The 17,271-nt window shown below is 36.9% G+C and overlaps 1 protein-coding gene across 11 annotated transcripts in view; it reads left to right on the top strand.

Annotated features, from left to right (window-relative positions):
* TIAM2 (TIAM Rac1 associated GEF 2) overlaps positions 1-17,271 on the top strand; it is a 310,489-nt gene that overhangs the window by 161,778 nt on the left and 131,440 nt on the right. For all 11 annotated transcript variants that reach the window (XM_069069619.1, XM_069069618.1, XM_069069617.1 and 8 more), the window contains 2 exons: positions 5,311-5,483; positions 6,167-6,391. In XM_069069619.1, the coding sequence (XP_068925720.1) occupies positions 5,311-5,483; positions 6,167-6,391 (398 nt within the window). The remainder of the gene's footprint in view (positions 1-5,310; positions 5,484-6,166; positions 6,392-17,271) is intronic.

The following is a 17,271-nucleotide window of genomic DNA, read 5'->3' as shown; positions in this document are numbered from 1 at the left end:
TAGTAAGTGCTTTAGAAATGCTTGTTATTCCCCACCCAGTTTTTGTGTTTGGGTTGGGAAGTTGAGTTCATAGTCTGTATATACAGTCTAAATATGGATTTTAATGAACTTGCATTTTGGGGGAGAGTAGAATCTGCAATGTTATATATTGTTATGATCTCATAAAGTAAAAAAGTGAAGTGGTAATCTTAACAAACAAATGTGCCTTTTCATACAAAACAAATTACATTTTCTTTTTTTTTGGAGGTTTCATAATTTATACTCTTTTCACATGTAGGTATAGCTTTGCTGAAAGTTAAAAATAGATTGATGATCTTGAGAATGACTAAATCAGTGTAGCACTGATTTATGCAAATATAGGGGAAAACAACAAAATACCCGTTGTCATGATTGCACAGTATTTCTGTGAACCATTGTCAAAAAGAACTACATATAGTGGTCAAAAGTCAGGCTCATTAAGTTGGCAACCTCTTTTGCCATCACTTTGGGAGAGCCAGAAAAGGGAATTACATCTGCAGCCAGCATGAGGAAAAGGCCAGTAAGTCTTCAGCATCACTCCTTCTTAATTTTGTTTTGGCTTCTGTGTATAAATAATGAGCCTGCCATGGACTTGCAGATCAGAAACTTGTCTTGAGCGAGCACAAAGCCATCTAGCAACTGCCAAAACTGCCATTCATTTTCTAAAATTAAAAGGGTTCCTTAAACTCAAAGAAACAAACATTTCCTATATCTTACTCTTATTGGTGGCATGAGAGGTCACTGTGAAGCTAGGTCTTTGTGACTCTGTTATTGCAAAGAAAGATTGAACTGAAGATTTGAACACAGACCAGGGACTGCTGATTAGTGAATATATCTCTGGGTGATGATACCTCATTGTCTCTGGCAATAGTCAAGACACTTGGTACTGTCTATATTTAGAGTTCCCCCATGTTTATTTGTGAAACACGGAGATTCTATGATAGAGTTTTGTGAGCCTAAAATATTATTGAATATTCATTCTTTCATTTCCTTTTCAGCAAGCAAAAGGCATATGATAAAGATGTTTTTGCAGACATAACCTCTTCCATGTGTGTGTGTGTGTGTGTGTGTGTTTTGCTATTTGAAGGGCAGTTGGGGTTGACTTGCTAGTTTTTGTGTTAAGTGTCTGAGGCCAGATTTGAACTCAGGTCCTCCTGACTCCAGGGCCAGTGCTTTATTCACTGCACCACCTAGCCACCCATTTCATGTGATTTTAAAAACTGTCTCCTACTTAGAGCACTGTATGTTGAGTTCAACATATCTGATTTTTAGCATCAGTTACATTTGGAGCTACCTTTTAAAATTATTTTTTTAATAAAATGTGTGTATGTATATATCTATGTGTATAGGTAGATAAAACATCTATATTATATATATATAGTCAAGCAGACTTCTCTTTTTATGTCTTCTAGGTACCTAAATAAATGAACTGAAAGCATTCTTCTGGAGAGGGACTTATGTGCAAGGCTTATGGTTATCTTGTTACCTAGTTTTAAATTACAGATGTCATAAGGCCTCTTCTTTGCTTAAGGATCAATTCTTTTTCCCACCTGTCTTCATTCTGATGAATGGATGTTAACAAGATTAACCACAACCCTATCTTTTTTTTCCTCTTGGTGGAAGTAATCCTATAGTATGAAATCAAGTTCACAGTGAAAAATTCCTGGTATTACTTTTTATAGTGCTGTTTCTAATTATACTTCTATGTGCAAATAGTTCCATTCCTAAAAAGTTGTAGATGAAGCAATATTAGGATTCAGTATATGGAAGTGTGCTTTGTGAAAGTGAAGATGTGTTTTATGGAAAATGTCTGACATTGTGGGGTTGTAAGATCGGGGACATGGTGACAGCTAGTGGTTGTGTCCTTTGTTAGGGCAACAGTAACTGAAGGGAACGTATTTTGGAAGGAAAACGACGGTGGGAGACTGGTATCATTAACACAGGACAGATGTTGGTGCCAAAACTTTCATACCTACCTCTCTAGTCAGTGGAGCTTCTCATATTTGCTTTATGGCTGTTTTGCCCCTGTCCAACAATTAAATTAAAGTTTTAATTAGATGAGTTTGTATTATGGTGCTCTACCTTATAGAGCCACGGTCTAGCAATGAAGAAATAAAATACTTTTATTGATAATTGTCCCCATACCGCTAGGGGGAAAAAACCCCAACAGTATAACTTTTAAAGATTCAAAATTCCATTAAAATTTAACAACATTTATATAATGTTAACATCCTGAAATAAAAAAAAATATGACAATGAATTGTTCCATATTGATTCTACATTCTAGCAAAAAGTGAGATAGCTTGTTTTAGCTGAATGATTCTTTATTGGAGTTGGATTCGAAGCAATATCTTTGTAGTTACTTAGAATACATTGAGTGTCAGTGAATGCACTTAGCATTAAGATATAATGGAGTAAGGCAAAGTTCTTTAGGAAAATGGGTTGGGCTTATGAAAAACTTTCCCTAAGGTGGCACATTTGCCTCTTGTCTTTATGATATTACCATGAATGTAGTCACAGAAATGAGGAACACTTCCTTCTTTAATCCTTGTCTCTTCCAGCAAGAATGCAATTTGGTTCTTCTAAATTTGGAGAATTGATGTTGTTTTTAGATTGTTCATAATAATTTGTTCATTGTGAGGGATTCATTTAGGAGTTTTTTTTTTTAAGCAATCGGGGTTAAGTAACTTGCTCAAGGTTACACGGCCAGTTATTATTATTTTTGTGTGGGTGCCGAGTATCGGAGGCCGGAACCAATCCCAGGTCTCCCGATACTGGGGCTGGTGCTCTTACTCACTGCACCACCTGGCTGCCCCTGGGAGTTTGTTAATGGTTCGTATGATACATTGAAACAAAACATTTTAATCCAAATTAAAAAAAAAATCAGCAACTGGGAGAAGAGACTGCATGACTAAGCATGGTGGTGGTTGTTGTTTTTGTTTTTAAATTAATACAGTTGGCTTCACCTTGGCAATACCTTGTTAACCTGCAAGGGTCATTGATAGCCTACTTGAAAATAAATAACGAAGCAGAATTTCTTTTTAGAAATTTTACTTCAAACAAATTATAAATCAGTAAAGTTGGTTCTTTTGTTAATAAACATGAAGATTTTTTCTTGTTATTACATTTTCATTTATTTTTTTTTAAAGTATACTTCAGTCTGTAGTCAGGCACCAACAGTTCTTTCTCTGGGGATGGATAGCATTTTTCATTGCAATTCCTTCAGAGTTGTCTTGGATCATTGTATTGTTGAGAATAGCTAAGTCATTCACAGCTGATCATCTTATAATATTGCTGTTATTTTGTACACAGTACATTTTACTTTGCATCAACCCATTCATATCTTTCCAGATTTTCTGAGGGCATCCTGCTCATTTCTTTTTTAAAGTTAATTTATTTTTTAAGTTTTCAACATTTTACTTCCATAAGTTTTAAATTTTCTCTCCTTCCTTCCCCTTCTCCCTCTACAAGGTGGCATGCAGTCTGATATAGGCTCTCTCTCTCTCTCTCTCTCTCTCTCTCTCTCTCTCTCTATATATATATATATATATATATATATATTCCTATTAAACATATTTTTGCATTAGTCATGTTATATAGAAGAATTATGATGAATGGGAGAAACCATGAGAAAGAAAACAAAACAAAACAAAAATAGTCTGCTTCACTCTGCATTCAGACTCCCAAGTTCTTTCTCTGGATGTGGATGGCATTTTCCATCATGAGTCCTTTGGAATTGTTTTAGGTCCTTGCATTGCTGAGAAGGGCTAAGTCTATCAAAATCAGTCATCATACACTGTGGCTGTTACTGTATACGATGTTCTCCTGGTTCTGCTCACTTTGCTCAGTATCAGTTCCTTCAAGTCTTTCCAGGCTTTTCTAAAGGCCACTTGTTCATGATTTCTTATAGCACAAATAGTATTCCATTACATTCATATACCACAGCTTGTTCAGCCATTCCCCAATTGGTGGGTGTCCCCTCAACTTCTAATTTTTTATCCCCAGAAAAGAGCTGCTATAATGATTTTTGTACATAGAAGTTCTTTTCCTTTTTGTTTTTTTTAATCTTTTTTGGGTTACAGACCTAGTAGTGATATTGCTAGGTCAAAAAGGGTATGCATGGTTTTATAGCCCTTTGGGTGTAGTTCCAGATTACTCTATGGAATTGTTAAATCAGTTCACAGTTCCTCCAGCAGTACATTAATGTCTCATTTTTCCCACATTTCCCCCAACAATTGTCATTTACCTCTTCTGTCCTATTAGCCATTCTAATAGGTATGAAGTAGTATCTCAGATTTGTTTTAATTTGCATTTCTCCAATCAATAGTTAAAATATTTTTTCATATGGCTATAGATAGCTTTGATTACTTCATCTGAAAACTGAAAATTTCATCAGAAAACTTTTTATCATTTATCATTTGGGGAATGGCTCATATTTTTATAAATTTGACTCAGTTCTCTACATGTTTGGGAAATGAGACCTTTATCACAGAAACTTGCTTCATTTTTTTTTACAATTACTATTGCTAACTGTATTTACCTCCATTCCATCCATCCCCATTTATTCTGTTCTTTAACCCTGTCCCTCCTCACAAGTGTTATGTTTCTGACTATCCCCTCCTTCAATCTGCCCTCCCTTCTGTTACCCCCTTCTCTTATCCCCTTCCCCTCCTCCTTTATTCTAGATTTCTACTTTAGGATAGATTTCTATATCCAATTGAGTGTGTATATTATTCCTTCTTTGAACCAATTCTGATGAAAGGTTCACTCATTCTCCCTTCCCTCCCCCTTCTGACTGCACTGTAAAAGCTTTTTATTGTCTCTTTTATGTGAGATAATTTACCCCATTCTACCTCTTCCTTTCTCTCTTTCTGAGGACATTCCTCTCTCACCCCTTATTTTTATTTTTTAGATATTGTCCCTTCCTATTCAACTCACATCTAGCCCTCTGTCTATCTAGACTTACATAGAGATACTTCTAACTACCCTAATAATGAGAAAGGTCTTATGAGTTACAAATATCATCTTCCCATGTGGGTTATTACATTTTCATATCTCAGATTTACCAAAGCATTCCTCTTCTAGTCTCAGTGTTACGATGTTCAAAATTCCTTCGCTCTTTCTCCATCACCACTCCCACAAAGACCCTCACACCGCTCAAAGCACATATTTTCATAGCCCTTGACCTTTCTATTTCTTTGTACTCCCCTCCTATCTTATTGTGTTTGAGTTTCCCTTGAGAGAACTTGAAGATATGGGACAGTTAATTCATTTTTCTCCTTTCTTTGACAGGATGTACCCTGCTGTTCTATGAAACATATGGGAGAAATTCCATGGATCAAAGTAGTTCACCTAGATGTGCTCTTTTTGCGGAAGATAGTGTAGTGCAGTCTGTCCCTGAACATCCCAAGAAGGAAAATGTATTCTGCCTCAGCAACTCCTTTGGAGATGTCTACCTTTTCCAGGTACTGCTGGCTCTTTACATTGTATATAGTTTAAGGGAATGCAGGAATCCTAGAAAAGAAAAAAGGATATAAGGTCTGCAGTTAAGAAGAACAAGATACCAGAGTAAAAGAACTACATATTTTGCTTAGTTAAAATTGAGAGAGTGAAGTTGAAATGACATTCACTTGAGGAGTGAATAATGAATGAAGTAAAGTAGAATAAGTATGATCAAGAGTGAAATAAGACAAATAAAATTTGTTCTGGGCTTAAATTTTGAAGAGGCCCTAGAGTCCTCAGGGAGTGGAGGGTTGTTTTAGGACAGGGGGAAATGGGAAAACTGTGCCTTTCTACCTTGGGGTACACATGACAACTAAGTTTTTCAAGTCTGTAATCTCTCCAGTAACTTGGAGAAAGTTAAAAGAAAACAAACCCAAACAACATTAGGACTTTGACAGCATGGCTAAGTGTCAAAAGTTGTGCTTTTGACATGTCATTCCAAAGCTCTTCTGATGACCTCACAAGTTAAGGAAGTCAGAAGACCTGGAATAGTTCATATGGATTATGATGATGATGATGATGATATCATAAATATCAAAGCATGTCACTTATTGACAGTACTCCTTAAACAGGAAAACACCAACATGCTGCTCTGGGGACTGCCTTTTCCATCACTGATTTTTCTAACTATCTCTTAATTTTTCAGGCCACTAGCCAGACTGACTTGGAAAACTGGGTGACTGCCATACATTCTGCATGTGCCTCTCTTTTTGCTAAGAAGCATGGGAAAGAAGACACAGTCCGGCTGTTAAAGAATCAGACCAAAAACCTACTCCAAAAGATTGACATGGACAGCAAGATGAAAAAAATGGCTGAGCTGCAGCTCTCTGTGGTTAGTGACCCTAAGAACAGAAAAGCCATAGAAAATCAGGTATGATTAATTAAGAACTTTTGGGATACTTGCTCCCAGTCCCTTAAAAATTTTTTTTTCAATCAACAAGCATTTATTTTCTCTGTCTCTTACCTCTTCCCCAACCAAAAAAAGAAGCAAATATGCATGTTCAAGTAAAATACATTCTCATATTGTCCATGTTCAAAACTATATGTCTCATTCTTTACCTTGGTTTCATCACATTTTTAATCAGGAGGTGGGTAGCATGTTCACTTTTCGATCCTTTGGAATCAATATTGGTCATTGTATTGATCAGAATATTTGTTTTTTTCAAGTTATTTCTCTTTACAGTGTTGTTATTATATAAATTGTCATCACAGTTCTGCTTACTTCACTTGACATCAGTTCGTACAAATGTTCTTATATCATTATTTGTTCAACCATTCCCCTGTTGCTGACTACTCTTTCATTTTCAGTTCTTTGCCCCAAGAAAAATGCTGCTTTAATAATTTTTGTACATATGGATCTTTCTTCTCTTTCTTTGATTCTTTTAGGGTAGGACTCATAGCAGTACCATTGGGTCAAAGGCCATTATATTTGGGAAACAGTTCCAAATTGTTTTCAGTATGACTGGTTCAATTCACAGATCAATTCAATGGTATATTAGTGTTCTTTTTTTATTTTCTTGCAGTCCCTACAGGATTCCCCATTTTCTTCTTTTGACATTTTTGTCGATGTGATTGGTGTGAAGTAGAACTTCAGAGTTGCTTCAATTTACATTTCCCTAATTATTGGTTATTTGAAGCATGTTTTCATATGACATTCAATATCTTGGTTTTCTTCCTGTGGAAGTTGCACCAAATGACCAAAGAGGTTTTGCCATTTATCAATTGGGAAATGGCTCTTATTCTTATCAGTTTGAATAATTTCCTTATATATCCTGGAAACTATTAGACATTTACCATCATTCTTTAAGTAGTTTCAAAAGAACGTTCTCTTCCTGCTACCCATATCATTTAGACTTTTGAGGCTGCTTTACATCTTTAGAGCAAATGTCACCATGGGCTTTTGAAACAACAAAAAAAAAATCTGACTGTTACTATGTGTCATTAACTCAGCAATTCTCTGGACCAAAATTTCCCAACCTTTTTGACTATGAAAGACCACTTTTGTGGAGCTTCACATAACAGTAGTACTACTATCATTATCTTTTGTTTGAGAAAAAAGATGATGATGATGATGATGACACAAATCTATTATGAATTCAGCAATACTTCTAAATGATTTATATCTTGTTAATTATAGCACCTATTAACCTTTGAAAGATATACATGTTTTCTTATTATATTGAATTATATCTTTTTTAGAACTAAATAAAGTGACAATACTTTGTATTCATGTAAATTCAAGAATTTCTTGCAGTAACTTTGTTGCTCCCCCAGGGGTTGGTAGTCCAGACAATGCAATGGGAACTCATGTCCCTGCTAGACTCTTGCCATAGCAAATTGACGATTTGAGGCCATAAATTTGTTTTATGCTGTTGAAATTATATATATATATATATTAACATACTGGAAAAACCTGATAGAAATCTTTCTAACTCTCTAGTCATAAGTGTTTTTTCTTTCCTTATTGATCTCCTTTGGTGATAGAGATTACAGCACAAAGTAAAGGGTTTCACAGCTAAAGCAACTTAAGATGTCATCTAGCCCAAGTGAAGTGATTTATCACTTCACTAGTAGTAGCAGTAAATAGCAATCCAGTATTCATGTCCAGCCACACTGGCTTCCAATGCAATTAAACTTGTATTAAAAGGATGGTTTCTGTCTAACAAAGACAGATGGACTAACAGATAAGCAATTTGAGGGTTGGGAGAAAGGATGATCCCTTATTCAAATTTTGAAATTCCAAATAAATTGTAAAAAAATAAACTGTAAAAAAAAAGAGGTGAACAGGTGAGAACAATGAGTAGACTAGTTTATCTGGAATTAGAAAGTTTTGTTTTATTTGTTAAGTATTGAGAGGATTAAATTCAAAAGACAGTTTGAAGCCAAATTATGGAGGCCTTTAAATGTCAGATTAAGAAATTTGGACTATATTCTGTAGGTGATGGGAAACCAGTGAAAGATTTTGAACAGAGGAGAGATGTGATAAATATAGTATTTTAAGAAAGCTAATCTGGTGGGAGTGTGCACACTTGATAGAAGGAAGAAAAGTTGGTGGGAACACCAGCTAAGATTCATGCACAATAATCCAGGCTGTGAAACTTGACCTTTGTTGGGAAGTTGGAGGGTAAAAAAATATCACATAGAAGAGGAAAGGATAGAAAGAACATTATGCACTTGGAGCTAAATAAATTTGAAGCTATTTCTGGAGAGGAGTAAGCTACATGTTCTGAGGGCAAAATAGCTGATTGTTCTCCCAAAAAATGATAAAGTTGACTAACAAAAACTGGAAGGTAAAAAAAAATCATTCAGTGTAAGACTAGAGGACAAAGAGAAAAAGTAGTCTTGGTGGTTGGCATTTCCCCATTCAACAGGGAACAGCAGTTTTGCAACCCGATAACAGCAATAGAAAAGTTCCAAGTCTTCTTGGAATATATTTCCAATACATAACAGAGAACCTCTTAAGACTTGTTAAAATATGACATAAAGCTAGGAAGGATAGCTAACACACTTGATGATGCAGTCAGGATTCCAAAAGATCTTGATATACTAGAACATTGGACTGAATCTAGCAAGTTGAAATTTAATAGATATAAATGGAATCTTACATGTGAAAGCAGCCAGCGGGAAGCACAGGATAGTGAAGAGAGAGCAGTTTGTCTGAAAAAGATCATTAAATTTAAGTGGGTGCCAACTCATTATATGACTCAGTAGTGTGACATAGTAACCAAGAAAACCAATGTAATTTTGAGTAACATTAAGAGAGGTATAGCTTCAGAGCATTAGGAGGTGAGAGCTCTTCTCTATTCTTCTCTAATCTTCATTTGACTACATATATTAATGTCTTGGGGCTATAGGTTAGAAAGTACATTTATAGATTTCCGGCCAATTGTCTAAACCAGAGGCAGCCTGTTCAACTTCTATCTACTTACGTCTGCAAATCCCTGAAGTTTGATCAAATAATGACAAAGAAATGCAATGAGAAACTACAGTGACTTCTATTCCAGAACTATATAAAAAAATCATCCTGACCTACCTTCCCCACCCCTACATCAAAGCCATTTCCATTACAGGATAGACTCCCATCATGACCAAAGACCCCTAGGGACAGGTTTACTAACGCGTGCAACTTTCTGTGTTCAGGGGCAGAAAGAACAGATGACTCCTCTAAAAAAAACCAAACCTGAGGGTGGACAGCAAACACCAGAATGGGAACCTCAGGAGCCCCAGAGAGTGGTAGGAGTCAGCAATGAGCATGGTGCTGACTAGATCAGCAAAGTGTTGCAGCTCTCAGATCAGGACAACCCAGGTCGAGTAGCTTGTTGGTTTCTCAAATGCTGTCCTGAGACACCAAAGAACACCTTGGAGGTTCAGAACTTTGAAGATTCAGGGACCAAAGCCCCCAGGAGGTAAAGAGAAGCACTGATATGCAAGAGGAACCCAGGAGTGTGAGATCAAGACCAAGAAGACAAAGTAGGGTTCCACACAAGCATCAAAACATGCACAAATGGTGTATAAATATAACAAATACTAGGGGAAAAGTAGGAATGGGAGAGGAAATGGTTAAGAGGGAGGATGATACCTGAGAGGGAATCATCATAGCAAAACAAATTCCCTAATCCTGAAGAGGGGATTAAAATGGATTTTTTTTTAAGAAGAATCTTAGATTGCTTCTTGGGCAATTGGGGAATGACTGAATAGATTTTCTATATGAATGTAATAGAATATTATTGCCCAGCAAAAAGTGACAAAAGAGACAATTTCAAAGAATCCTGGGTGATTATGGCCTTTTATATAAGAACAAAAAAAACTGTAAAAATATTAACTTTGACAGATTTAAGAAAAAAAGGAAAATAAGACAAGAACTCTAATCAGAATGTGTGTGGGAAAAAAAGGAATCACAATTATCTTGTAACATCTTGATGGATCTATCACCAACCACCTGATGGCCTAGTATTAGAAACTCACCTATTGAAGGAGCAATAAAATATAGCAAATTTTGCAAGGACATAGTAAAGTAGATTATCTTATTTACTGTTGTAACGGCTACCTGTTGTCCTTGAATAAGAGTTCCTATAGTTTTGCCTAAAAGGACTTCTTTTACAATAGTAAAAGTATTTTGTCATTGCATAGAAAAAAAAAAGTTCAGAAGAAAGCACACAAAGGCAAACAGGATAGTTTTTAAAGTAGCATAGACGATATACATATATATATATATGTATATATATATATACACACACACATACTCATATGTTTTGTATGTATGTATATTTAAAAGGCAAATATGAAATGGAGTGTCATGGTTTTGCATAGAATACTCTTTGTTTTCCTTATATATGGAAATGCTCTTTTTTATTTAGGTTTAGATAAAAATACAATTAATATTTTCCCCCAATTTATTTATTTTTAGTTTTTAGCATTCATTTCCACAAGATTTTGAGATACAAATTCTTCTCCCTGTCTCTCCCCTACCCCCACCCCAAACAGCTAGCCTGTTGAATACCCCTTCCCCTGATCTGTTCTCTCTTATATCCTTCCCCATTGCCCTGCTCCAACTTTTTAGTAGGGCAAGATGGATTTCTGTACTCCAGTGCCTGTATATCTTATTTCTCAGTTGTATGTAACATGCATTAACATTTGTTTTTTTGAAACTTTGAGTTCTTTCCCTTCTTCCCTCCTCAACCACGCCCCACTGGGAAGACAAGCAATTCAACATACGTTGTACATGTGTAGTTATGCAAAACATTTCCATAGTAGTTATATTGTGAAAGACTAAGTATATTTCCTTCCATCCAATCCCTCCCCCCATTTATTCTATTTTCTACTTTGACCCTGTCCCTTTTCAAAAGTGTTTGCTTCTAACTACCCTCTCCCCCAATCTGCCCCCCCTTCTATCACCCCCACCCCTTTATCCCCTTTCCCCCTGCTTTCCTGTAGGGTAAGATAACCTAATTGAATGTGTACGTTATTCTCTCCTTAAGCCAAATTCAATGAGAGTAAAGTTGACCCATTTCCTTTCACCTTCCTGCTCTTCCCCTCCATTGTAACAGTGTTTTCTTGCCTCTTTTATATGAGATAATTTACCCTAATCCATTTATTCCTTTCTCCTTTTCCTAATATATTCCTCTCTCACCTCTTAATTTTATTTTTAAGATATTATCCCTTCATATTCAACCCATCCTGTGCCCTTTGTCTATGTATACATGTACACAAATATATGTATACTCACATATATATTTATACACATACACCCTCCTATACATACACATATATAAATATATATATATACATACACACACACACACACACATATATATATATATATATATACATACACACATATATATTCCCTTCAATTGTCCTCATATTGAGAGAAGTCTCATAAGTTACAATTATTGTTTTTACATGTAGGAATGTAAATAGTTCAACTTTAATAAGTTCCTTATGATTTCTTTTTCCTGTTTACCTTCTCATGCTTCTCTTGCTTCTTTTAATTGAAAGTCAGATTTTCTGTTCAGCTCTGGTTTTTTCATCAAGAATGCCTGAAAGTCCTATATTTCATTGAATGACCATATTTTCCCCTGAAGCATTATGCTCATTTTTGCTGGGTAGGTGATTCTTGGTTTTAATTCTAGCTCCTTTGACCTCTGGGATATCATATTTCAAGCCCTTCAATCTCTTAATGTAGAAGCTGCTAGATTTTGTGTTATCCTGATTGTGTTTCCACAATAGTAAAATTCTTCCTTTGTGACTGTTTGTAATATTTTCTCCTTGACCTGGGAACTCTGGAATTTGGCTATGATATTCCTAGGAGTTTTCCTTTTGGGATCTTTTTCAAGAGGTGAACAGTGAATTCTTTCAATTTCTATTTTGCCCTCTGACTCTAGAATATCAGGGCAGTTTTCCTGGAGAATTTCTTGAAGGATGATTTCTAGATTCTTTTTTTGATCATGGCTTTTAGGTAGTCCAATAATTTTTAATTTATATCTCCTGTATATATTTTCCAGGTCACTAGTTTTTCCAATGAGATATTTCACATTGCCTTCTGTTTTTTCATTTGTTTGCATCTGTTTTATAGTATCTTGATGTCTCATAAAGTCATTAGCTTCCAATTGTTCCAATCTAATTTTGAAGGAATTATTCTCTTCAGTGAGTTTTTGAAATTCCTTTTCCATCTGGCAGATTTGTCTTTTTAAGGCATTCTTCTCCTCATTGGGTTTTTGGACCTCTTTTGCCATTTAAGTTAGTCTACTTTTTAAGGTGTTATTTTCTTCAGAGATTTTTTGGGTCTCCTTTAGCAGGATGTTGACTTGCTTTTCATTATTTTCTTGCATTATTCTCATTTCTCTTCCCAGTTTTTCCTCCACTTCTCTTACCTGATTTTCAAAATTCTTCTTGAGCTCCTCCATCCTTCTTGAGCCTCTGACCAGTTCATATTTTTCTTGGAAGCTTTTGATGCAGGAGTTCTGACTTCATTGTCCTCCTCCAGTTCCAGGCTTTTATCCTTTTTGTCCCCAAAAAAGGATTGGATGGTGTGATTATGCTTCCTCATCTTGCCAATTACTTGACTTTTGAGCTCTTTTCCACAGTAGAACTCTGCTTACAGAGTGGATAGAGCTTTGTCCCAAATTGCTGGGTTTTTTGCAGCTGCTGGAGCTATTAGTTGGGTACCCTCTCTACAGCCCCCACAAGATCTGGCTCATTGGCCACACACCCCAGGACCACTACCCAAGATGGTACTACAGATCCAGGAAGGTCAAAGCAAGAGTGATTACCCTCTTAATAGTCACTTGGTCCCTCTAAGATCTGCAGGCCAGGAGCTCTGAAAGCAGCCATGCCTCACCGTAGCACCTCCTGCTACTTCTTGCCCTAGGGCAGGGGCCAGCCTTCACTGTTCCTTCACCCTTACAACAGAGTTCCCGACTGACCTTTTATTTTCTCTTTGGTGTTTATAGGTTGAGGAGTCTGGAAACCATCACAGCTACTGGTGGTTCACTCTTTGGAACTCTGCTCTGGCTGGTCTTGTCGCTGGTTGGGGCTGTCCTGGGGCCAGAACCAAGGCTCACTGGGGACTGCACTTGGCTCCCAGTGTACTGTAATAGACCTTTCCTGTCAGCCTGCCAGGCTGCCTTCAGTGGGAGATTTGTTTCTCTCTGTCTCTTTGTGGGTTCTGTAGCTTTAAAATTTGTTTAGAGTCAATTTTTTTACAGGTATTGGAGATGGTTGAAGCTGGAGTCCACTCCAAGTTTGTACTTGTTGTACAATTAATATTTTGTAAAAGATGCACATTGATAAACTGGAGAGCATACAGACGAGGCAACAGGGATGGTGAAGGGAATATAGTACATAGCTATGTGAGATCAGTTGGAGAAATTAGAAATGTTTCACTTGGAGAAAAGAAGATTTGGGGGCCACTTAATAGCTATCTTCAAGTACTTAAAGGGTTGTCATGAGAAAGAAGGACTGGCCTTGTTCTGACTGCCTCCAGAAGCTAGAACCAGGAACAAAGGATGAGAACTGCAAAGATGCAAATTTAGGTTTGATGTCCAGTAAGACCTATTTATAATTCAACCTATCTCAAAAGGTAATTAGCTGCCTCAGGAAGTAATGGGATGCCATCTTTGGAGGTGTTGAAGGAGAGGCTGTTTGACCAGTTATCATGCATGTTTTAGTACATCCATTTTTGTTATGGGTTGGACTAAATGGTTGCTCGACCACTATCCAATTATAAAATCATGTGATTCTGTGAAATGTTGAGAGCCAGGACTAGAATTCATAAAACAATTTAGAACTTTATATTGAAAATTTTTTAATTCAATTTGAAAAAGTATTTATTATGTGCCTGTTATGTGCTGGATATAATCCTATTATCTGAGTATAAAAGATGAGAATTGATACAATCCTTGTCATCAGGAAGGATCTTTGTCATTCAATAAAGGTAGATTTCATCATCATCATCATAATCATCAAGATAACTAGCATTTATGTAATACTTTGATGTTTGCGAAGCACTTTACAAACATCTCGTTATATCTTCACGACAACCTTAGGAGGTGGGTGCTGCCATTATTCCCATTTTAGAGGTCCAGTGTTCATATACTCTGCCACCTAGCTGTTATATCAAAAGGTGGAAGGGAGGGCAAAGGAGAGAGATCAAACTGTGTGTAAGAGTTTGAGATGAAAGAGAAAACCTGCGATTGTGAGCTTCAGGAATGAGATGGTACCTAAAAGGAACCTGGAGGAAGAAAAGAATTTCAGCAGGCAGATATGAGGAAGTAATTCATTCTAGCCATTTTGTACTACCTATATGAATGCAATAGATATTAAGTTGAGTTTGGAGTTGCTAATAGTCAGGTTTGGGTGTAAATTATTGTGCATTAAGATGAATATTATAAGACTAGAAGTTTGGAGTCAGCTAGACTGTATAGGACCTTAAGTGATGGCAGAACAAGAGGCATCTTTTGTTAAGAGAGCACAGAAAGCTAGTGAATATTTTTGAGCAGGGAAGTGATATGGTCAGATCTGTCTTTATATTCCCCAGTTTGTTTTCACAGCTGTGTGAGAGAAAAACTGGAGAAGAGAGACTGAAAACGAAGATAACAGTCCAGCGGGTTACTTCAAGGTGTGAGGTGAAAAGACCCTTAAGTAGAGGGGTGGCCATGCCTATAGAGAGAAGGAAACAGAGGCAAGAGATCTTGCACAGGTAGAATTGGTAGAACTTGCTAATTGATTGGAAGGGTAGGAGCTGGGGTGTGGAGGATTAAAGGAGACTTTGTAAGTCAAAGTACTTTGAGCATTGGTGATTGAGAAAGTGGCGATGCCTTCAATAGAAATAGACAAATGGAGAGGAGGGGCAGATTTTGAGTGGAAGATGAATTCCAATTTGACATAGTGGAAGATGCTGACAGGCCGTCCAAATGGAGCTATATCCACACTGCTGTTCCTGTTCAGCCCTTACAGTCTGCTCCTTCTCATTCTGTCTCTTACAGTTGCAAATGCAAGACAGTAACTCAGGAGGAAACATGAGGATTGGATATATTATCTGTATTTATCTGTTTCATTTGTGTAGGAGTGAGTTGAATCCCTAGGAACAGGAGAGAGCAATGAGGAAGTAGGTCTAGGGAGAAGAGAGTAGAGGCCCTGGGAAAGAACCTTGACAGACACCCATTATAAGGCAGCAAGAGTTACCATTATGCTGTAGAACTTTCAAAAATGCTCTTATAGGGGTGACCAGGTGGCACAGTGAGTAAGAGCACTGGCTCCAGTGTCGGGATGACCTGGGATCGAATCCGGGCTCTGATACTTAGCACCACACCCAGAAATAACTGGCCGTGTAACCTTGAGCAAGTTACTTAACCCCAATTGCTTAAGAAAAGGAAAAAAAAAAGCTCTTATAGTAAATATTTAATTTTATGCTAAATTAAAGCATTTGTAGAGCAAAGTATGATTTTTGTTTTACAAGGGCAAAATACAGAGGAGTTTTGTAGGGAGTAAAGTAGGCACTAATATGTGAAATATGGGAAAGCTTAGCCAGATCACCATCACTAACAGCCTGAGAAAAAAGTGATGTAATTGGCATTGTTATATTTGTTTATCTCTCCCATATAAGTAATGAAAGGAAGCCAGGCCAGCTTACATCTGGAAAGTATTCACGTCCCAAGGCAGTATCATTATACTTCAGTGAATTGCTGTTTGTAGACATGTCTCTCTATCTGTCTGTTTATGTGGCACATATCTGTATGTGACCAGTGTGATTTGAGAGGATGCACAAACAGAAAGGATGACAAAAAGGATTTTTCTCAAAAATGAGAAGCGGTGCCTCTCATTGCTTCTACTGTACTAAGCTCGTGGGAGTCAATAATCAGCCTCAGGAAAATGGATTTTTAAAAAATTAACCCATAGGAGGAAACAAGTTTTGCCAGGATTTTCAGGTTGCCCAGTAAACTCCCTTTAAACAGTCCAGTTTACATCAATTAAAAAAAAAGTTGTTTGTTTACATTTTAATAACTATCCTGAGGTGCCAGTAGCAGAATCCCCTCTGTGAGTTTTAAGGTTAGATCTCGGTCTTAGAGCTCATCAGACCCAGCGTCTACCTGAAGCAAGAACCCCTGAACCCCTTCTGTGACTTCCCTCACAAACTTAGTATATGCTTTAACATTGTGAGTGACTCAGAACTCACTACTGTTCCATTTTGGGACTACTAGCTCTAACTGTTAGGAAGTTCTTCCTCATATTGACCTAACAATCTGCCTCTCTGTAACTTCTCTGCTTTGGGACCAAATAGAACAAACTTCATGCTCCTTTCCCATCACTGGTCTTCAGATATTTGAAGAATGTTTTCATGCCTGCTTTAAGTCTTCATTTCCCCAAGCATTAGTCCCTTCAAGTTAGCTTACTAAGTTCCTTAGAACACAGTTTTGCGTAGTGGAATCAGTGTTGACTTTGCAGTCAAGGGATCTGGGTTCAAATCCTAGCCCTCCTGCTAACTTTGTGTGACATTGGACAAGTCACAGGCTTCAATTTCCTTCTCTGTAAATGAGGAGATAGGATAAGATGACCTTTGACTTCCCTTCCAGCTCAGATCTATGACCCTGTGATTCTCATAGAGTAAGGTAAAGTCTGGAGAAGGCTTTGTGCTTCTAGCTTCTTGTTCTGTCTTTTTGTTTGCTCAAAATATCATTGACAAACATTCATTTTTCTTACAACTTTTAATTGAACCTTTTTTTTCTGTCCTTGATAATTTATGTATTTTGC

The sequence above is a fragment of the Petaurus breviceps genome, unplaced genomic scaffold (assembly GCF_028583685.1).
Source record: "Petaurus breviceps papuanus isolate PSGF00001 unplaced genomic scaffold, PetGlider_PUasm1.0 90784, whole genome shotgun sequence".
NCBI lineage: Eukaryota > Metazoa > Chordata > Mammalia > Diprotodontia > Petauridae > Petaurus > Petaurus breviceps.
Note: the sequence above shows the minus strand (reverse complement) of the source record. Positions and strands in the feature narration are given on the sequence as shown.